The following is a 23,313-nucleotide window of genomic DNA, read 5'->3' as shown; positions in this document are numbered from 1 at the left end:
TTTCCAGGGAAGTAGGTAGAGTGAAAACAAACATAAGAAAAAGAAAACCAGACTTCCTGATGGGCTCTAATGTTCTGGACTGATGCCAGATCCCATGCAGCAAGAGAGGTCAGGAGTTGTAAGATCACTGATAGCTCTAGGTACACATTAAATATTTGAAACACACAGGGCTTGTTTCCCCTATCCCCTCAGAGCATTTCTATACATATAAGAGCATAAGAATGGCCTGCTAGATCAGGCTAATGGCCCATCTAGTCCACCATCTTATTTTCACAGCAGCCAAACCAGATGCCCGTGGGAAACCAGTGAGCAGAAGTGGCTTTTCCTGATGAAGCCATGAAGGACAGACAGCCAAACCAGAGAAAGAGAGCAACTAAATTAGTCTTTTCTTTTTTAAAACACACAGTGGGAAACAGGTGAAAACAAAAAAGGAACGTGCTAAAGATTAGCAAATAGAGAAAAAGCTAATAGTTACAAGATAAAATGTCTAGCAGAAGCTGAAGGAATACTCTAATAGGTCATAAGATTTTATGGTAATTATATTTGTAATGTATTTTTGTCGGTGTTTGTCCTTTGATGCTATGGCCTGTCGGCTACGCAAATAAAGTCTATTAATAATAATATCCTAGGCTAAGCAGGGAAAGGAAGTGGGGATGGGCTTGAGAAGCTGCCGCTGGTTTTATAATTCTAACTTTATCACATGCCCTTGCCTGTCCTCAGCAGCAGGGAGTGCTAACTCATGATTTTCCTGGAGGCCTTCTACATGCCAATCAGGGAAAGTATTAAAACAACATTTAGATGTACCTAAAATTTCAACAAAATTTGAACAAAAAATAAGTTCAATGCAACAAGATGAATACATATTATGTATTAATTAATATTGGTATAATAATGAACAAAGAGTGGTGATACTGGACACAGAAAAGGGATGGTGTTACCTTTTTACCTTTTGATCATGCTGCGGGTACACCAGATGGGAGGGAATGATTCCTTGAGATCCGATTTATAGTTGCGGTTTAAGTCCCTGCCTGCTAAAGAGCAGCGGTAATTGCCTACAATCACACCATCTGGATTCAGCATTGGTACCACCTTAAAAACAAAAGTGTCCCGAAGCCACTGGGCATTATTTGAATCCCCCAGAATGTAATCCAGAAAGCCCTTCATCACCCAGGAACTGTTTGTTTCACCTGGGTGCACCCTGGCAGTCAAAATCACCGCTGCCTTGCGTCTTTCCTCCTGAAAATCTTGCAAGGGGTTAGTGATGGTTAGAACATAGACTATGTTCCTAGCCAGGGAATGGCACAAGATGCGGATCTTGCAGAACTTGGACCGCCTTGGGTCTCCAGCAATGTTTGCTAGGTAGTCTTGCAGGTTACTGTAAGTGTAAGGATAGCAGTGGGCAAAGTAGCAGGTATCCCTGTCGTGCGGGAACTGGAATGTCCATGTCAGGGAAAAATACTGGCGCCCACCTTGGCCGAGATTGTTTTTATAATACTTGATTTCATCTCCTGTCCTTTGCCACCCCACCTTGTGGATCTTTGCTTCTGCTTCTGAATACAGCAACGGACGCATACCACGATTATACAAACTTGTTGGCTTGGTGAAGTTGACAATGGTGAAACGGTAGGGTATTCCTGCTTGGGTGTTGGTGACTTGGAAGTAGTACCACTGGGTGTGCTTATTTGTGTAGAGATCAGTGCGTAGTGTCAGCTGGTACTCAAAATCACTACTGGCATGGGAAAAGGAGAAAAGTATTTTAGTATAAAATATACTGTTGGGCATTCAGGCACAGTTATGAAACATGATATATGCTGCTCCTTTATCTCTCTTATTTCAAATGTATCTTTTTAAACCCAAATTTCATTCACAAAAAATTGTTTGTAGATTTTGTTGCCTATAATAAACTTATAAGGAACTTGTTCATGCAAATATTTGTATTTTAAAAACAGTCCACATGATCTTTATGGTGAGCTTAGATCAAATTCTCAGATGTCTTGAATAAGCAGTTAAGTTATATTCTCTTATGTCTTTCAATATATATTGTATTCATTAGCTGTTTTATCTTGTTCATTAGCTGTTTTATCTTACTGCTTTATTTTGATTCACATATGATTACATACCAATTCACACATTTGGAGTGTTTTTGTGGTCCTGACTGTCTATATTTTCTACAAGTGCTGAGTGGTCAGAAATTCTACAAGTGCTGAGTGGTCAGAAATTCTACAAGTGCTGAGTGGTCAGAAATTAGTCCTCTTTGTGTGATTCTGGGATTCTAATAAGCCAATACAAACTTTCCTGCAAGTGTATATGGATATCTGCATTTCAAGTTTTCTAAGCTATTAATCCAGGTTTGCCAAAACAAGAGTACAGGTGATATCTATACTCAGTCTAAGTAGTCAACCTACTGATTTCAATGTGACTACTTCGAGTAATTACTTAGTTGGATATCACCCTTTAACGCCAGAACAAATGCAGACAGAAACCAGCAACTACTCCTGCAAATCAAAGGGAAATGGTGAGCAACCTACATTTTGACCACCTTTTGCAGATTGCCACTTTCAAATCGTGCTTCAAAGATCAAAGTATTGTCCCAGTCATCCCATGATTGAGGAAGCACCTGCTTTGAGGGGAAGCTACCCCCTATTCGAGAATACATAAAGCTGGACTCTTTATCAGCTAGTGAGAGAAGCAAAATATACAATTATTATTCAGTTGTGAATTACTATGAGAAAAATATTCTGTGCAGGAAGGGAGGGGTCACTCAGAGGCCACCCACTTGGCGGTGTCCTAGTGCCACTGCAGAATTGTCTGATTTCCCTTAGGAATTTCAAAACTAAAACTTGGTCAAGAAGCATTCAGGATCATATAGAGAGCTGTTTAAAATGTTAGCTATTGGGTTTATATATCCAGCATCTGAATATAGCCTCTGTATATAGCATCCCTTTAAGCAAGTGTCACTGCCTTTGTTCAATCCTGCAGTGTTTTCTTAATGCTTACACTAACTTTCATATGTGTTATATAATAATATTTTTGCCTCAAAATATCAGCTACTGTCATGGGCCCCATGCCACCAAGTGGGATGGGGTGGTAATCAGTGAGATGAAAAGGCTGAGAAACTGGTGTTGAAAAGCTCAAGCAATGATGTAGAGGGGGACCCTGACCTGGGCATATCAGATGTTCTGGAAGGGGATGTAATAGAGGAGCTGCCAGTCAATGAATGGAGCCAACTAGACTGGAGGCCTGGACTCAAATTCCATTGCCAAAAGCATGCCACTGACAGTGCAAGTGCAAAGAGATCCATCCCCACAGGAGCACATACCTGCAAGCTCAGTCTTCTTCCTTGGGAGGGAAACTACATGAATTATGAGCTCCAGAGTGGAAGGTGCACAACATCTGTTGGAAAAATGTCTTTACTTATGTCTAGCCATGTATCCTAGACTCTGCTGATGTGCCTTTTAACCTTGTAACTTGTATCTTGAGCTGATGCAGAGATTGTGTACTCTTTAATAAAGCTTTCGGGATTTCTGGAATGCAGAATTGAGGGCTGGAGCGAGGACAGTTACACTCATTATGTCAATGAACGTGAATTCTGCTGAATTCGTAGGACTTGCTCCCATGTTAATCTCCCCCATTCAAGAAACCAGATCTGCATGCAGCTGCAGACTATACATGTGTGTAGCTTAAAACAAATGCACATTCACACTTAACTGTGTATTTGTATCTTCATTTTGATGCCCAGTGTAGCCCCAGATGGATAACTAAGTTTCTTATACATACAGAATGAGCCTTCTGTCATCAAGGGCCTCCAGAAACTAGTTGCCCATGACATTATCTTTAGGATAACAGCCTGTTAATTGTTCAGTAACAACCACTGTCTGCCATTATATTTCAACACATGTGCATTTTGAGTGGTGTTTGTATTCTAAATAAATACTTGCAACTTTAAAAAAAAATTGTAGATCTTGGTCTTTTGCTCTCCAGTTTCTCTTTTTCAGTTACTTCTAAGATAGTACTATGTATCTTTTTCTATTGAAAACCATTTAATATCACAAACATGGTTATGCTTCAAGTATTATGCACTCAGTAATGAAATGTGCTCAGACCTCCATCTGCTAGATACACCACAGCACCCTCTCCGGGGTCTGTGCAAAGAGGCTCAGTCTCCAGACATGTTGGACTGTATAGTGGCTCCGGCTGAGGGGGAACCCACTCTGGAAAAACAAAACAAATAAATAATCTTTAATTATAGCTGTTGATTCAAAACACTCATTGTGTGGCATGCAACCAAAAATCATGAAATTAGCTTTATATTTATGCATTGTTAAACAGTAAGGAAGTGTTGCCTTAAAAATCCCTTTACAGTGGTGCCTCGCAAGACGAAAAGAATCTGTTCTGTGATTCTCTTCGTCTAGCGTTTTTTTCCGTCTTGCGAAGCAAGCCCATTGAAGGATTAGCGGATTAGCACTATTAGCGGCTTTTAGAGGCTTTTAGTGGCTTATCTGCTGATCGGATCAGCTGATAAGCGGCTTAGCGCTATTAGCGGCTTTTAGCAGCTTATCTGCTGATCGGATCAGCTGATAAGCGGTTTAGCGGCTTAGAAAAAGGGGGGGGGGAAACCAGCAGGAACTCGCAAGACATTGTCGTCTTGCAAAGCAAGCCCATAGGAGATTCGTTTTGCGAAGCACCTCCAAAACGGAAAACTCTTTCGTCTAGCGAGTTTTCCGTCTTGCGAGGCATTCGTCTTGCGGGGCACCACTGTATGGCTGGCTACTATTGATAAGATACGTTTAATCTATTTTTAAAATGGAAATGCTGATAGTCTGTCATCTCCTGTTTCATGATCAAGATGTAAATGCCATGGACAATACAGTAGAATCTTGATGAAACAAAAGAGATGCACACCCCAGAAGTTAACAAGATTCATTTGTAGCCTATGAGAAGAACCTTCAGCTTTATCTATAACCAAATCATTACCCTGCACCACTGAAATCTGGACAGCTACTTGTTCTCTATTACATTATATACATAATTTGTATAGCAGATGCATGTATGTTGTCAACACAGTGGCTGTGATCCAAAGAAGCAATGCGTACAAGTTTACATTTGCTGTTGTTACTACAAGAGTTCCTCACTGCCAAAGAGACAACTCACAAGACAATTTAAAAACTGAACATCAGCATCTCCTTTTGGCAATGGGCACTGTTGTGATGAAAATGTGAAACAAAACATCTGCTATATTTCTAGTTACAGGTAGGTAGCCGTGTTGGTCTGCCATAGTTGAAACAAAATAAAAAAATTCCTTCCAGTAGCACCTTAGAGACCAACTAAGTTTGTTATCGGTATGAGCTTTCGTGTGCATGCACACTTCTTCTTATTGTTTTTCATTATACTGCCCTTCATCTGAAGATCACAGGGTAATTCATAACATAAAAATACAAAATGAGAACACAAAATACATAATAAAACAAAAACATTTACAAACCAAGAATTCCGCTTTCACAGACACATTATTGTGTAAACACATTGTTGTATATTAATATGTATACATGCTTATTATTAATAATAAAATCACCATCTTCAGGATGCTTTACAAAGAATTGACCTCATTCTTTAATGAAAACAACCACTTAAAACAACCACTGATGTATGTGTATTTCTTTAAATCCCAGATTCTATAGATATTAAACTTTGCTTTAGTTTAGGAGGCCCTGAACTAAGAAAGGGTCATTTTGTTCACATTAAAGGAAACATTATTCAAGAATAAGAACTATACACTCTTCATGTGTCACAGGTACGGATTACTCTGATCTAGTTCACAGATTCATTATGTTCTATGAATACCTCCAAGGTTTTTCAAGCATTTCCTCATGAAATTATTTTTCAAGAGCAGAAGGATGCTTTTTCCAGAAGGTGTCAGTATCAGACCACAAACTTTGGAACAAGAAAAAAACTTGCACAAAAATGATTCAACTTGAAATCCCCACTGAAATGTATGAAGCCTCACCAAAGCAGACAGGATATGATAGACAATTACACATATGTGATAGACCTTAATTTCATATGTGATAGAACTTTTCATATGTGATAGACCTTAATTTCTTAAGACTATCTCTGTATCTTTATGATAACATTTCATTTTCATTTTGTAGCAGGCATTCAAAATTGTCCTATTATGGAAATACCAATGCTTTAACTTACTACTTATGCCTTAAGTTAAAACATCTTCACATGTTGGATTATAAATGAACAGCAATCTGATCCTAACTGTCGCTGAGAGTTAACAGATGTCAGCTTATATGAAAATTACATTTGGTTTCTACTTTACAGCTGGAAAATATGGTGCCAAAGAGCTAAAATTTGATGTGAGTACAAAATAATATTTATAGTTTTGGGAGTCTCAACTTTATATTAGTTGCTGGCATATATATACACTTTTTAACTTGACAGAACCCTTTGGCTAATGCAACCTTGTGATGATAATGTACAGGAGCTAAAGTTATTTAGAAATCGAGCTGAAAGGGGCAACAAACAACAACATGGTATCCATCCATGATTACAAATAGTGACTTAATTAAGATTTTGAAGGGCCCTCTGTTATCAGCTACATAAGTACATGATTTTTAAGACAACTGATCTCCACTGATCATTTCTATGACAGAGTAAGGTTCAACTCAAAGCATAATTCCCGTTACACAAATAATCCAGTTGTATCATGATGCACTTATAAAAATAACCACTACTATCCAATTGGAAAACTAAGTGGAATTGAAAACGTAACATCAGATTAAGCTATTGTCATAACGATTCCCCAGCTTTTGTTACTTATCTTTAAAACAATAATAAAGGCTGGGCTGGTATTGAGGTAAATTTAGGGTTGAGTAACTTACTTTTGTTAAAAGCTCAGCATTTTCACATTTGAGTTCTTGAGAAACTCATGGATGGGTATCATGCAGAACTGGGGATTTGGTAATTTTTTTAATGTGCAAATAAGGCCCATAACTTAATATCTTATGATCACTATCTGCCTCAGTTCCTCAGACATTTTCCTGAAAAAGCTCAGAAGCGCTGATCTGTGCCCTACATACCGTAAATTTCGCTCCAAAACACGCACTTTTTTGCTCCGAGAAAGTAAGGGAAAATGCCTGTGCGTGTTAAGGAGCGAATGCACGGATCAGAGCCATGGCTGCCGTCAGTCAAGCAAAGCGGGAGCCACTTACACGCTCTACGAGGCTCTCACTTTGCTTTCTTTAAAGCGACCTGGAGCCAGGAAGGAGGGAGGGAAGGAGAGCCATGGCAGCAAAGCCGGCAGCAGCCGCTTACACGGGAGGAGGGACAGACGCTAGCAAAGGTCTGCGCGCTCTCTAAACAGAGCAATGAGGCTGCAGAGGGACGGCAGGAAAGATAAAATTTAAGCAACCAGTAGCAAAATAAAACCAACCTCGAGCTCTGAGCCAGCGCAGTGAAAACCAGGAAGTAAAAAAAAAAGGCTGGGGAGGGCATGAGGGAGAGGGGAAAACTTCGCAAATCCCCCGCGTCTCAGCTGATCGGCTGCGATGGAGCAGCTTGTTTTCAGGCAGGATAGATTTGAGCATTGTCTGGGTCCTAGTGCCCCTACCGCTTTTTTGTGCTCCATTCTATTGCTGCTGGTGGCTGCTTATCATTCAGGCTGCAAGGAGGAGCACTTTTACACAGCTAATGGCGAATCCCCTGCAATCCAAGTTCTCCTCACTTGCTCAAATCTATTCCGCCTCAAAACAAGGAGCGGAAGGAAAAAGCTTCAAACTGTTAAATGGAAAAAAAACCCAGGCACAGGGCAAATACCTTAAGTATACCTTTAAAGCAACAGTGCTCTTTCCCTCCCTCCTCCCCGCGGAAAAGCTCCTTGTCCCTTGAGTTATTTTCCTTCCCTCCCCACTTAAAACGTGGTTACAAAGCACGGATCCACATGGATCCTCAGGATTTTTGCATTGGGCTACCCCAAACTCACTGTCAGATCACATGTCTGTGGCCACAGCATGAACCATAAAAATCATACATCCACTGTTTCATTTAGAATATTTTTTCCTCGTTTTCCTCCTCTAAAAACTACGTGCGTGTTATGGTCAGATGCGTGTTATAGAGCGAAAAATACGGTATTTCATTGTGAAGTCGGATGCACCGGCTTCATTCTGCTGCTGTGAAATCTATGTATTCTTCCTACCTTTAAACTCTCCTGTCATTCAACATTCTGACTCCTATCTGATTTCTTGCTTCCAATGTATTTAATTTTTGCTCTTAGAGTTTTTAGCCATGTGCTCCTCCAGTTCTATATCTCCTTTTGCATTTGTTCTACATCCCACGCTTGCATTTCAGTAGCTTCTCAATAACAGTAGACCTTCTAGCTTAGATTCTTTTGTTGACGTATTAAATAACCCACAAGTGTTCGGAAGAGAGTTGACCCTGTTGACTTTTCTTTAAAAAGTAGGTGATTTGTATAAAAAAGGGAAATCATAAATAAGTTTTGAAGTCAAATGTTACTGCACTGCAGACTTTATTGGCAACTATCCAGTGGAAACAGGATGCTGAACTAGATATATCTTTGGTCTGAACCATCAGGGCTCTTCTACTATTAAACATTACAGTTGGATCCTATGCATGTAGTCTCAATCCTATTCTCATTCAACTAATGAAACTAAAGGGTGGAATGATACTGTTAATTAAGGGTGTGTGTGGCTTTCTTTATATGAAAGTTAAGGGCACATTTATTTATGAGGCTATTTAGGTTCAGTTGTCCTTTCCTTTTAACATTCAAAGTAATACTGTATGTATTCCACACTTTCTTCAATATAAGGTTTTCAAAATTTTAACTGACTGCAGCAAGGATTTATAAAATGCTTTGCTATAGAAACTGTAATTTGGGAAAATATTGTTTTAATAACTAGCTACAAAACTATCACATCAGAACACACTTTTAATATCATTTACCAATATGCTCAATTTTCTCTCTGATAACTTCATACTCATGGGGCCAGCGTACTAGATTCAGGTGTCCAGCTGCGGGAGACAGGCCATATAAATCTCGTGGTTCACGAAGCCGTGGCACCCATTTCCCCGAGTTATATTCCAATAAAATCTGTGTGGTCCGTGGCAAAAGTTGATCATAAAAAGGATCTATAAGATGGGGGGGGGGAGGAGAGAAGACATTGACTCGTTTTGCCTTGGATAACTTAAATTAGACAGCCAAGTTGTCTGATACAATTGAAAAGAATAATCTCATCTGCCTATCTGACATGATTCCTCTGTACTGTATTTATTTTTTTACTGTATGTATGAATTGCCTTTCCTCCAAAAGGAGCCCTGGGCTTCTATCTTATAGAACATAAAGAAGCAATAAAGCAAGCATATACAAATAACCACAAACAAGCTATAAAATAACAAGATCATTAAAACACAACGTTCATTTGCAGCTGCTGAGCATTAAAAACAACAAAATATCAATCTGTATAAAAACACAACATTGCAAAAGTAGCAACTGGGTTTTTATAGTAATTTATAAACTGGTCCAGGGCTCCCTTTTCAAATTTGTTTAAGGAAGAAAATGCAGAATTTGCTTTCAAAATACTTGGGTGTTTGGTTTTGTTCTGTTTTGCAAGTGCTATTATTTCTTCATTTCTATTAGCCCATACCCTTTTTAGGGTGGCTATGCCTCCAGCTTCAAGGAACTCTCCTCATGCCATCATCACATCACAGACTTATATGTGATCTACTTGCACACAATCGCACACACAACCCAGCAGTGTGGAAAGCACTGGAAAGACTTCCTGGCTCATGAGGAGACCTTCCCCAGAGCCCAAAGATGACACCCTCTTCCGGCTCTGGGGAGGGTCTCATCGCAAGCCATGAAGACTCTCCTGGGGGCTTCCACTTATGCACATTTCACTGCATAAGTGGAGAGTCGCCTGTACAGATCACAAAAAGATTATTGCCACATATAAATATCGATATTATACCACTACTAGATTTTAACAGCAAATTATCCTCATGTCTGACACTAAACATCATTTCTTTAGAAGTTTTTTGCAACACTGCATGCTAGAACTTTCCTGTGTTCCACCTAGCTGCTAATTCTTCTCTACTCTTACCCAAAAGCATTTCAATTCACTAGTTTGACAATGAACAACGATATTCAGACCTGCATAAAAGACACACCGCTCAAGATCTTCTGTTAAAAATGGGTTAAAGGGATCTTCGTCCTAAAAAAACAACAGAAAAATACAACAGAAAGTAAGGTCACATGTTTCTTGCACACGGAAAGTGGACAAAAATATCTGAAATGGGACACTGTGCACTCAATAACAGTGACCATTATGATTCTAAATAAAGAAATAATTGAATTGTTTATTTTTGCTAACTTTGTACTACAGTGCAAATGAAATCAAGAGGGTATCATCATGAAAGAGAACAGATTGCAGGCTTTAAAATATGAAAAATAGACACACCATTAGAGACCTTAAATAAACAGTTTAATAAACAGTATAGCAAGAATTGTTGGATTGTGAGCAAAGATGTAAGTAATGCCTCCCTTGTAAGTCAGATAAATGAGTTGGTTTTCCCCCACCCGCAAAGTCTGTATAGACTTCTAAACTGCTGAATCTGTTGTGCATGAGTCCAATGAATTATGTTAACTGCTCACTGCATAATATCTTACTGTGAATTTGGAAACATGTGAGAGGATTAATAGGGCCAGAATGATTATAAATGCTCCTTAGCAGTCAGTGGTGAAAATCAATACTTGGAATGAAGTACATGGTTTCCTTTCTCTCTATTTTATCTTCACAACAACACTGTGAGGTACATTAGGTTGAGAGACAATGACTGGCCCAAGGCCAGCCATGGCTACATTGGAATTCGAACCCTGGGCTCCTAGGTCCAACACTCTAACCACCACAGCACACCAGCATGTTTCCTCTGGCATGGATATTCCCATTCAGGGATGGCAAACTAAATTTTCTTTAACGAATCAAACATTACAAGAAATAGGTAATATATTCTAGAATAATGTATAAAACTGAAGACTGAGCATACCGAATTGTAATCATCACTGGTTATTTGTTCTATGTGCTGCTTGTCCTTATCTGAGTCTTCGGACATAATCTCCTGAAACCAGGCCTTTTATTTTTCCTCCACCGACTGTAAAACACATAAAAATCAACTGTTTGAACTCTATAGCAACTTTGACTACAGCGCTTGTCACAAACAAAAAGGAGGCATTAGAACCCCAGTATCCTGTGGGTTTTTTAGGTGTTTCATGGCACCAATCATTTTGACTAACTAGTATTTATTATATTATGAAATAACACTTTTCCAACTCAGAGGCATTTTTTCCATTTTGACACAAGTAATGTTGCTGCAGGCAGCCAAAAATAAGCAGACTCAAGTGCAATGTTCCACATAGAAGATGCTGCTGATTGCTTTGGAATTACTATAATTGGGACTTTGATTCTGACATCTTCATTCTCCCATTTAATCTTCTCTGCAGATTCCCAAAAAATAACTGTGGGTAGCCATTGATACAGATAAACAGTTTCTAATTCCCAGAGGGATAAATGTGTTATGTCTCTTCCACCAAAGCCAACCAATAGCTTAGTGGCACTTTAAAGACATACAAATTTATTATGGTATAAGCTTTAGTGGACTAGAGTCCATGTTATTGCCACAAAAATGTAGTGAGGATAAGACCTCAAACCATTGCTGGTCTTTCATGATGAACACTGCATCATTATTTACCATAAGAGAGAAAAATCACAGAATGGACCTTCCTCCCATCCTTTTGGAAAGCTCAGTGGTACAGCATCTGCCTTATATGCAAAAGATTACAGACTAAATTTCCGGCATCGCCTTAAGAATGGGAAATACTCCATCTGAAATCCTGAAGAGACACTGTCTTTTTTTGAAAAAAAATAAAAATTATTAACAGGCCAATCAAATCACATTATTTCCAAATCACATTAGTTCCAGATTATACAGCCAGATTTTTAAATTTTTGTTGGGGGTACCCATACTTCAAGCTCCGAAAAGAGGTCCAAACATCACTTATATTACTGCTTTAATTAGACAGTTCTATCCAGTTCTGTCCAGATAGTCTCTTTGTTACTTTCTTCATCTTCTTGTTGTTATCATATATTCCTTTCTTTGCGATCTCTGATAATCTTCACAAGCAGGTTGAAGACAAACATCCTCTGTGTGGGCTTTTCACTCTCCAAAAATCATATCACATAAGGACAGGCGCCATTCCACACCTCTGTAAAGAACTTTCCCTCAGTCTGTCCGTTAATTTCCCCAGGCTTGCCAAACATATCTCAGAGGGCTCTGCCAGGTTAGATCACATTCTGAAAATCCTTTGCATTCCGATGACCCTGGTCTTCCTCCCCCCGTCTTCTTAGACAAGCCTGTCTTAGCGAGACGCCATTTGAAACTGCGTCATAAAACTTTCCTCCGTTCTCCGATGTTTACCAATCCTCTCTTTGAACAATAATTCACTCCACACAGTTCTTAAATTCCTGCTTGTGATTAATAAATTGCAACGATTCTTCTCTCTTGGGGTGGAGGGTTATTAATACTCACATAAGGCAAAAAAGAAAGAAAAGTTTTTTCCTCCACCCCCTTTCCATTTCACTCCAAACATAGCAGTCTTTTAATGGTGGTTCATCACTTGATTTATTTGTCCCGCCCGTCGCTCCGCTCAGAGATCCATTAATCAGCAGTCTTAACTCCCGATCTTCGCTTGATATATGTGCTTTAGCTTCTTTCCAATTATGTATTTCCAATTATATATTTCGAGCCAAAGCAAACCAGTGCGCTAATTGGAGACAGCGTCAGGAAGAGCTGACTTCACACGAGGGCTTGTGCCAAGTGTCTGACCCCCTTCATTCGAATCCGGGGGTGAATTATGGACACCGCTGGCAAGGCAGTCCCCCCCATCCCCTTGGGGGGGCCGGGAAGGCTGCATACTTCCCATAGCAGCCTTTTAATTACCTCGTGTGGGTCGGAGAGATGTTATTGTCGGCCATCTTCCAATGCGACCCCCGGGTGGCCCCCTCCTGAAGAGACACTGTCAATCAGTGTGTAGATAATATTAAGCTAGAATAGATGTGCCAACAATCTGACTCGGTATAAGGAAGTTTCCTACAGTCCTATGTCAGCTTTCTCAGATTTTTTTTCTTTTTAAAAATAATCTTTATTAATTTCCCACATAGACATATATACCGTACATAAATAACAAATCATACAAAGCAAAAGCAATAGAAATAAAGAAAAAAATAAAGTAAAAGAAAAAAATACAGTATATTACAATTAAATAACAGGTTAAAATGTAAAATTTCCAATAATTTTCATTATACTGCTTATACTGCTTATACAGTATTGTCTATATTTTCTTGCACAGATTTATGTTATTTCATATATATATATATATATATATATATAATCTGATATGGTATCTAATGCACTTTTTGCTTACAAGTATCAATCTAGTTCTGCAAGTATCTTATTGTTTGTACAATGCAATTTGGTTATTCTTTGAATAGTTTCCATTCTCCGTACACTTTCTGGTTTGACACTCCTCTGATTCTTCCCGTCAGTTTTGCTAGTTGCAGGTATTCTATCATAAGAATCTGCCACTCTGTAATCATTGTAGGATTTCATTTTTCCAGTTTCTTACCACTATTATTCTGGCTGCTGTGATTGCATACATAAACAATGGTCTTATATATTTTTAAAATTCTATTGGTAGTATACCTAATAGGAAGATTTCGGGTCTTTTTTCAAATGTAAACTTGAATAGTTTTTTACGTTCACTATAGATGTTATTTCAAAATTCACGGATAACTACACAGTTCCACCACATATGAAAATATGACCCTATATCCTTTTTGCATCTCCAGCATGTTGGTGACCTGCCTTTATACATTTTAGCAAGTTTTAAAGGGGTGTGTTGGCATCTGTATAGCATCTTCATGCTTTACAGCGTGTTTTCCTTTATTGTGAGTGAACTCTTTTTCGAATTTGGATATTTCTTTTGCAAGACCTTCTTTCTTATCTATACACAATCTTTGATTTAACTGAAAATACTGGAGCCAAACTGACAGGTGGTTTTTGATTTCATCATATTTCTTCAAAGTTGGCTCATCTTTATCCACTTCTACTAATAATTGGTACGTGGGCCACTCTCCTTTCATATTCCTCCTTTTAACTGTTATGGCTTCTGCAGGTGAGGTCCCAGATTTCACAGACGTAAGCCACTCATTTTCAATGTTGAAAGCAAAGGTCTTGAATAATGCTAAGGGAACATCAACAATACACTGGGCTGATGTAGGACAATGAAGAGAGGGAAATGTTGCTTTCTCAGTGCATATCAACTGCACAAGTTGTGTCAAAGGCAAAGAGCCATCTGTGCCCTCTGCCAGGCAGTTTACGTGTGGAGTGGAGGGCCATGACTGATGAAGCAACATAATTTTTTGTCAGCGTGAGCCAAAAGCAGCGTAACATGTTATGAAGATACAGTGAATTACTCCTCCATAAGTTTTGAATTCTAGTTGTTAACTGATTCTACTCACGAGCTGATTATTGACAATACCTATTGATCTATTTCTGCAAAACAATAGTATGTGTCTGATGCTACCTTGTCTGCTTACTGGCAGATTATGGGCAACATAGTATGTGGTTTTGCTGTGTGTTAAGATTTATTTTCCTCAGTAATGTAGGAAATGTATCACTTTGAAAATCAAACATTTTGCTGAGATGTATCATCTTCACAGCCTCCCTGACCAGAATGAAAAGGGGCAATAAAGCTTGCCTATCCTTGTGCCCTGTCTGTAAAGACAGAGCTATTACAAATGGGAAACAATTTCCGATCCCCAGAACCCACTTGAGGAAATCATAACAGCTGTAAAAACAAAGGATGGGAAGAAGGAAAAGAAATATTAACAGACAGCAAGAACTTATGTTGCTCTTAATCTGCCAATAAGCAATCAAGGAGCACCACAAACACTTTCTTGTTTTGCTAGGCAAAAGTAAATCAATAGTGTTGCCAATAAAGGTCACATTTGACAAGGATGACTGTAAAAGCAAAGGATGAAGAGTTTCAGACCACACTCATTCTGTGCACTTATTATTTATTCAGCTACAACCAGGTACCACTCAAAGTTTCAAAGTGAGGGACACTTCTAGAGTTTTGGCCTTTATTTCAGAGTACTGTACTGCAGAAAAGAAATATTCTGGAATGAGAGGCATATTCTAGGAAGAATTTAAGCAATCACAGTTTTTCTCAGCCCTCAGGCTGTAAGACACGGTCAGCATTCCCATTAAAATGCTATTTCAGACATTTGATAAAGGTTCAACAGTTGTTTTCAGTTAAGGAGGAATGCATGGAGGCAAACTAGCATACTGACAAGTCCTGTGCATGGGTAGAAAGCTGGACCTTGCCTCAAATGCACTATGTAAGCATCTCCAGTACCCCAAATGCGACAATGTGCACACAAACACATACACAAAGCCGTGTTTGGGAACTATAGGCCCAGGGGCCAATACTGGCCCTCCAGGTCTATAAACTCTCCCCAGGCCCCGCTTTACAACCTCAGCATTTTTGTCTGTCTGGATGGATGACAGAAAAGGCCCCACCAACCACTTGCATATGGCCCTTGGAAAGTCATTGTGGCCCCTGGAATGTTTTCCGCACCTCCAGCCCCAGTGCAAAGGTTTGCCCAGTAGTATCATCTGGGGAATTAATTCCAGGGCACTATTTAACAGAATGAGAAGTGCCCCCCCAATACAGCAGTACTGTACTGGATAACCATATTTTGAAGTTAGTAAAGTAATAATACGCTTTATCAACTCCCCCCCCCCCCTCACTATTATAACCAGAAACTAAAATTATATAACTGCACCATTGATTTTACCCTGAACTGCCAAGCTTGGGCGCTTCCAGACAGGGGCTTAATACTGAAAATGGGTCACTGAGATATTGCAAACAGGTTGACAACAAGTTGTTTAAAAACAAAGGACGTATAGGATTTTCCTCAGGAGAAAAAAAAAGGCCTGGATTAAATGGGAGGGAATCACAGGCTGGCATTTTGATGCCAACGACGTCATGTGGACGCTGCAAAAGAGAATTAAAAACAAACAAACGGCGGGTATGAGGAGCACCTATCCCATTATAAACACCAGCCCCCCTGCCAGAGCAACAAGGCTCGGTAAATGTCACAAACATACGTGACCAAGAGACGCCTATTCCCACGTTCCTGGAGAGCTGCATCTGGTTCCCCCCCCCCGCCCATTTTTGCCTACTCGCCTTTCAGTGCCACAGACGCCCTTCCGTTGCCCGCACACCATTCATGCCTGCTCCTCCCTCACCTTTGAATTAACGTGTGAATGCTGATTCCCGGGTTCGGGGGTGGGGTGGGGAGGAGCCGCAAAGTCCCTAACCCCGCATGGCTAAACCTCAACCCCGCCCTTGGCGGAAAAGCCCAGCCGCCAAGTCAAACAGCCGCGCAGCGAGGGCGTGGCCTCGGCAGCCTCTTCGGGCCAGTGATGGCGGCGGGGCTGCTGCTCCGAGCGGAGGAGGCCGAGAAAAGACGTTGCCACGGCAACCGCGAACCGCTCTGTTCCTGGGTGGAACTGTGGCCAGTCCCCCGTTCTCCCCGCCGCCGAGAGAAGCTTCTCCGGGCTGCTGGTCCCACCATCCCCTTCCTCTATTTAGATCTGCTATCTGACAGCCTCCCCGTTCCTATCACTGTGGTGTGAGTGGAAGAAACTCAACAGGTGAGGTTCCGCCAGCTCTGCGGAAAAGCCCCACCTGTTGGATTTCTCCCCCTTTCGTTCAAGGTGCAGGAACCTCACAAGGGAATGGGTGAAATGTCAGGGAAACACTATGGACTACGCCGAGATGGCGAAACGGACTGGAAAACTCAGAAACCATTTTTTTTAATAAAAAAAAATGGGGGGAAATGATAAGTTATTTAGGAGACCACTGTAAGCAGATGGAAACAAAGGCAGGACTTTGATTTCACTTGTGTAAAAATTACAATGGATAATACGGTTTGATATAAAAAATGGAGTATGGATGAATATGCAGTAGTAGATATTTAAAACGAGACCCCATGGAGGGGATGGGGGGAAGTCTTGAGATTCGGATAATCTCTTTATATAGATATACTTTTTTACTCTCTATTTGTATTTTGTATTTGTAAAACCAATACAAAAGATTTTTTTAAAAAATCAGGGAAGCAGGTATACTTGCCATCTGGGAGTCTTGCCAAGTTTGTTTATTTCACAATCCCAACACAAAGGGATGCATTCCCAAGAGAGGAAATTTTCCCAACTCACTGTGCCGACCTAGGAAAAAGCAACAGGCTAATAAAGATCTTTACTAAGGATATTTAAATAATTGCCAAACAAAATCAACGTAATAAATTCAGCTGGGCATATATATATTCAACAGAGGAGGTTCCCCCAGTATTACACCATCACAGCAGGGATGGTGATAGTGGAAATCACCTAATTATTCTAGGTGCTCAAGGTCTTGCCTGAAGACAAGGCGACTACTTTGCGTAGATATTTGAGGTGCGTTGATATTTCATCTGAGTCAAGGAAACGCAGGCACAAGGCACTGGAGATGTAGGAACTGAAATATTAAAAAACCCCACTCATTTTGTTCTTTGGGTCATTGGTGCTGCCAAAGTGGGGACAACATGATTAAACAAAGCCCTTTATGAATTGGAACAATAACAAAGCACTTAACAATTACTAACAGTTAAGAAAGAATGAGAAAGCAAGATTAAGAAAGGGCAGTAACAACAAAGAATAGATAAAAGGAAACAAGTGACAGGATTACTGTATATATTTTGTTTGTTTTGGAAGCTTTGTTTTGGACCCGTCTTGTGCAGGAGCAAACATCTAGCCGCCTGTTTTTTTTAAAAAATGAGAAGTGGGGAAGTGTAGGAATAGGTGCCTCTGCTGTGAAGCAAGGCTAATATTCCATCTTTCGTGTTCAGATGGGAAATTATCATTTAAAAAGGATTTGAAATACTTCACAAAAGCTAAAAGTCATTTTGATTGATCATTGAAGCATCTATGTGTAAAGATGTTTAGGAAATCTGCTGCTCCTTGCTGGATCATTTTACATCTAAAACTTTTACAGATCTGGCATTTTTCATAGCTGTTAAAATGGGAATGAACATGGTAAGAGACAGAAGTAGCCCTTCTAATAAATATATCTCCAAAGCAAGGAAATTCAAAATGCAATTTAAAATTCTCTTAATATGCTGCCACTCCTTGGGGATTGTGTTGTTTAAAACCTGGTATTAGTGAAAATGTTATGGAAAAAAGCAAGGAAGGATTTAGTGCTTATGGGTTTTAAAAAGTAAACGGGTTGTCTGAATCATATGAGAAAAATACATTACTTAAATGAGAAACTTACCTTTTCTGCGGTATAAATCTATGAGTGAATGCTACTACAGTATTACTAATAATCATATGAATGCTTCTTCCTGGATGCTCTCATTTTCAAAGACTTTGTCTCATGGGGAGCTCCCAATATGTCCTTGTGCAAGCCAGCAACAAGCACAACATGATCCAGACTATGAAATTCAGAAGGAAAGAAATCCACCTAGCTTCCCTCCCTTGGGTCTAGCATTGTGACATATGGGAGATGTGAAACAGTATAGTGCAGCAGCCATTCTTTAGGGTCAGTGATATAGAGTTGAGCTGAAGTGCTCAATGGATATTTTAGTGATCCCGGGCTTAGCATTCAGTTTATGTTGTGCTGTTAAAACGCATCCATTTCCCATGGAGCACCCAGGTCAGCACAGATAATATGACATACAAAGAATAACATTCCAGTCCCAGTTTGGTTCATCATGTAAACATAATTATTTCTCCTGTGACTGCCCAGAAGCTCTGAGTCATTCCTCCTCTGGAGCTTTATATAATTCAAGATCTGGATTGGCAGTTTTACACTCTGTGTCAGATATTGCCGTTTCCACAGATGCCTCAGAAAAGGCCAGTTCATACTGTTACTTTTTTGCTGAAGTGTTAGAGCACTTCAGCATGTATCCGAAGACAGATCGTGTAAAATAGACAAATTGTGGGAGGGTGTCTCATAAATCATTTATCTTAGCACTTGTGGTGCCTATAGTGATACTGTTATGGTAATGACATAATGCACTCCAGAGAACTTGCTATTGCAACATTACCCTCTTTCCTGCCTGGAACTTGTACTTTGCTTCTACTGAACTTGCAATCTGCCCCCCATTCACAAAAGAAAATGGGCATGTTGGCTGGTGGATAAGACAGCTTGCCCACTCACTCTTTGGGACTCAAGGCCTGCAATCCTAAACACGCTTACATGGGACTAATCCTGATTAAACTGAGACTTAATTCTTGAGTAAACATCCATGGGGGTAGGGTGGGTAAGCTGTTAGTGATGTAAAGGTTGGAGGTAGACCATTTAAATGTTTAAATGTATAGTTATTTTTGTGGGTATCAAATCACCACAGAGCCTAGGGCTTGCCGATCAGAAGGTTGGCAGTTCGAATCCCCGCGACGGGGTGAGCTACCGTTGCTCAATCCCTGCTCCTGCCAACCTAGCAGTTCGAAAACACGTCAAAGTGCAAGTAGATAAATAGGTACCGCTCCAGCGGGAAGGTAAACGGCGTTTCCGTGCGCTGCTCTGGTTCACCAGAAGTGGCTTAGTCATGCTGGCCACATGACCATTGGCTGTACGCCGGCTCCCTCAGCCAATAAAGCGAGATGAGTGCCGCAACCCTAGAGTCGGTCACGACTGGACCTAATGGTCAGGGATCCCTTTACCTTTTTAATCATCCACCATCTAGCTAAGATCTAGCTTCATTGTTGGGAATGTGGGAAGCCAGAAGCTGATTTCATGCATATGTGGTGAAGCTGTGATAATGAAGATAATGAAGTGGGCTAGACATAGGATGGTAACAGACAGAGAGGAAATTACTGTAAAGGCTGTGACAAATGATCACCAGTACAGAGAGCCTGGTGTAATGACATAGTGCTCCTTCCTTTTAGAATCAATAGATCATTGTTTCTAGCAAGTTTTGAAGTCAAGGGGTCTTTCCAGATAATAGCCAAAGAGTAGGGCCAGGGTTGCATGTGACTACAGCAGTACAAGGCTGGATCTAGGCACATCAAAGAAGTATTTCAGGAAAATGTGTTGTAAACTTTATTATGGGAAATCACGTTGGTGAAAGACGGGACTCCACATTGCTATCTGGTGTCACAGTTACAATGCATATAAAACGCTTTTTCTTTACTAATGTAGCTGAGTCCCAAGGCTACATATTTAGCAATGTATAGTTGCCATACAATGGATCACCTGCAGTATTGTCGTTTTTGCTGGTGGAGGAAGGAGTATCTAGAGGGTCTCTCTCTCCCCAACGTAACACCCCCCCCTCAGTGTTAAAATGAGCCTGAAAACCTTTGTATTTTCAGAGTTTGCATCCAAGCTCCTTGTAAATTTTACCTTGTTGAAAGTAATTGGATTGCATGAAACTTCAGGAATTCCAAAGCAGAGAAACGTTCTTAAAGGCCCCACTGATGTGCACTTTGTTGTCTGAACAGCATATGTGGCATCAGAACTGCACAATGTGAGGAGAGTTAAACCCTCCTCCCCAACCAGTGTCATCCCAATGAAAATCCCAGCCCTCCCACTTCCATTTTGTTTCCATCAACCCAAAGGAAAGGTTGCATACAACCTGCCTTTTTCTACCAGTTGTTGCTGAAGCCATGTTTGCAGTTTTAAAAAAGCCTAACATTAAAACAGCTGTTTTGTGCAGAATTGCTCTTCCACAAAAAACAGCTGTATTAAAAATAAAAATTACCCTTGCAGGTACAAGAGGCAAGGAATAGAGAGGGGAAAAAATAGCCTTTCAAGCAAGCAAATAACTCCAAACATACATATTCTTTAATTTTGTTGCTGGCCTTTTATGCAAATCTGGTATATTCAAAACATTGTATTAAAGGAAATGTGTGTGTTCACTTTCCAGCTAGATTTAGCTCCAGCAGCTCAAGTGATACAGCGGGCATAGCTTTCTAAAAGCAAGTGAGAGCAGCTGCAGACACCTGCTTAGCAAAGGAGTGGAGTGGGGGGGATGATGCATCCTGTTGATTATACAGCTTATAGAGAAGTGACCAATTTTCAGTTACAGTACTTGATCTATGAGATCCTGAGACAAAGAAGGCCTCTCCTCCACTCTCTTGGAAATGAAAACAACAATCTATTATTTTTTTTTAAGACTGCTGTTTTGCGTGAATCTGGTAATTTAAAAAAGTTTAATTGCAAAAATAGTTCCACTTTTTTTTACAAAGAGGTGTGTACACACGCACAAATATGGGCATGCATGCTCATTATGGATCTTCAATTTCCAGAGGGCAGGAAAGTACTAACTGAGGGAAGGGAACAACAACACATGGTGTGAATGCATCCTGTCTAGCATCTTGATGGAAACATCAAGGTTGATTTGGGAGCCATAACATTGCATGTGTTCATGCATGGACAAAGGTACAGAAATAAACACACCGAAACAGTGGTCCACCCTAATGTGCACACAACCCAGGAGACCTCAGCTACATTAGTAAAGAAAAAGTGTTTTATATGCATTATAACACTGTGACACCAGATGGCGCTGTGGAGTTCTGTCTTCCACCAACGTGATTCCTCACTTTGAAGTTTACAATGCATTTTCCCAAAATGCTTTATTGGTTTGTCTAGATCCAGCCTTCATTGGAAGCAAGGGCAGAAGGGGCAAATGACAGGATTGAAGGTACATGTTGAAACCACAACAATATGTAAGATTACCCTTAAACCCCCCACCCCACCCCTGACCATCCCAAATGAGGAACTTAAAGCAGAGTAACATGCAATTAGAGTAAGCTTTAAGAATAATCAAATCCAAGCAGTACCCAGATATGTTTAAAACAATTTTTATTGCATTTTCATATTTTATAGTAAAAGAACGAGGACATACATATGTTGGGAAATATGTACTATGACATTTGGACATTTATTAATATTTTTATATGTAAAATGTTACCTTTCAGTTTTGATGATTAGCACTGCAAAAGAAAGGAATCTGAAGAAAAGCTCCTAGGAAGCATATGTATGTGTTTCCCTGTGTTTATAATCTTATGTATATAAACACACACTTAAATATATATATGTTCCTGTATGGTTGCAATGTATAATAAAACGTAGTGGCAGTTTTTCAAAATACCTGGGTTTTCTTTGTTGTACAAAAAAGCAATGGACAAAGATATAGTTCCAACAATCCCAACCAATAAATGAATGTTTCAGTCAGGAAACATTGGTAGGCAGAATACCCCAATTTAGGCCAATGCAAGGGAATGTAATAATCTGGAATTATGAAACATGTTTTAACTGGCACTCCATTAATATTTATTAGTCATATATACCAACAGCAAACTCATTCCTCTGGCTGCCAGTTCTCATGCAGTCAAAACAGTATCTTTCATGCACAAGAAAGAGATGCCAGTTCCACGATTAACAGAACTTTTTTTGGGGGGTGGGGGTGGAAGCTGGCAGGAGGGGTCTCCAAAACAGTCCAAGGAGAACTGAACATGCTCAGAGGGTATGGAATGGAGTGAACAGAAATCTAAGCAGGGGTACTTCCACACTGCACAAATCCCACTTGTTAACCATAAAGCAAAATCAAATGTACAGCAGATACTAGAATCCTCGTACACAAGAGTATTTTTTAACGCTGAAGAACACTAAAGAATGTGACCCCTCCTACCTGGAATCGGAAGTAGCATGGTTCCAGGGGAAATGTGCTCTGAGCTGTGCTAGATGTTGGAATCAGATTATTGTCTGAGTGCTAAATTAGGAAAAGGAATTTTTGACAGTAATCCTAAACCTGCAAATGTAATATGTTTGAGAGAGAGAGAGAGAGAGAGAGAGAGAGAAGGAAACTAGATCAGGCAGAATACAGCTGAAGACAAAATAAAAAGTCACTTTTTAAAACCTAAATAAAATTACTGTGAAGAGCTCAAGTATATGCAGAATCAAGATGTTGTTAAAAGCTTTCCCCAACCTCCGGTGCTCAAAGATGCTATTGGACTGCAATTCCCATCAGGCCCAGTCAGCAGGTCCAACAACATCCGGAGGGCACCAGGTTGCGACAAGCTGCAACTCTGCATGAAATTGTTATTACTGTGTCCTTTATTTGAATCAGTGATAATGGAACAAATCCTATTCTTTCTCAGAAGTGTATGCTGTGTAATACCTTTCCTATT

General features: G+C 40.0%; 1 protein-coding gene across 2 annotated transcripts in view; it reads right to left on the bottom strand.

The window, feature by feature from the left end:
* Positions 1 to 16,601, bottom strand: part of AGBL3 (AGBL carboxypeptidase 3) — a 35,420-nt gene extending 18,819 nt beyond the window's left edge. For both annotated transcript variants that reach the window (XM_083462748.1, XM_083462749.1), the window contains exons 1-7: positions 16,390 to 16,601; positions 11,065 to 11,169; positions 10,172 to 10,232; positions 8,965 to 9,150; positions 4,104 to 4,211; positions 2,529 to 2,676; positions 947 to 1,729 (exon numbers count right to left, since the gene is read on the bottom strand). In XM_083462748.1, the coding sequence (XP_083318874.1) occupies positions 947 to 1,729; positions 2,529 to 2,676; positions 4,104 to 4,211; positions 8,965 to 9,150; positions 10,172 to 10,232; positions 11,065 to 11,130 (1,352 nt within the window). In that variant the 5' untranslated portion in view covers positions 11,131 to 11,169; positions 16,390 to 16,601. The remainder of the gene's footprint in view (positions 1 to 946; positions 1,730 to 2,528; positions 2,677 to 4,103; positions 4,212 to 8,964; positions 9,151 to 10,171; positions 10,233 to 11,064; positions 11,170 to 16,389) is intronic.
* Positions 16,602 to 23,313: the final 6,712 nt, after the last annotated feature.

The sequence above is a fragment of the Podarcis liolepis genome (genome assembly GCF_965112155.1).
Source record: "Podarcis liolepis genome assembly, chromosome: 10".
Classification (NCBI taxonomy): Eukaryota; Metazoa; Chordata; class Lepidosauria; order Squamata; family Lacertidae; genus Podarcis; species Podarcis liolepis.
The sequence above is the reverse complement of the archived record's forward strand: the minus strand, read 5'-3'. Positions and strand labels throughout refer to the sequence as shown.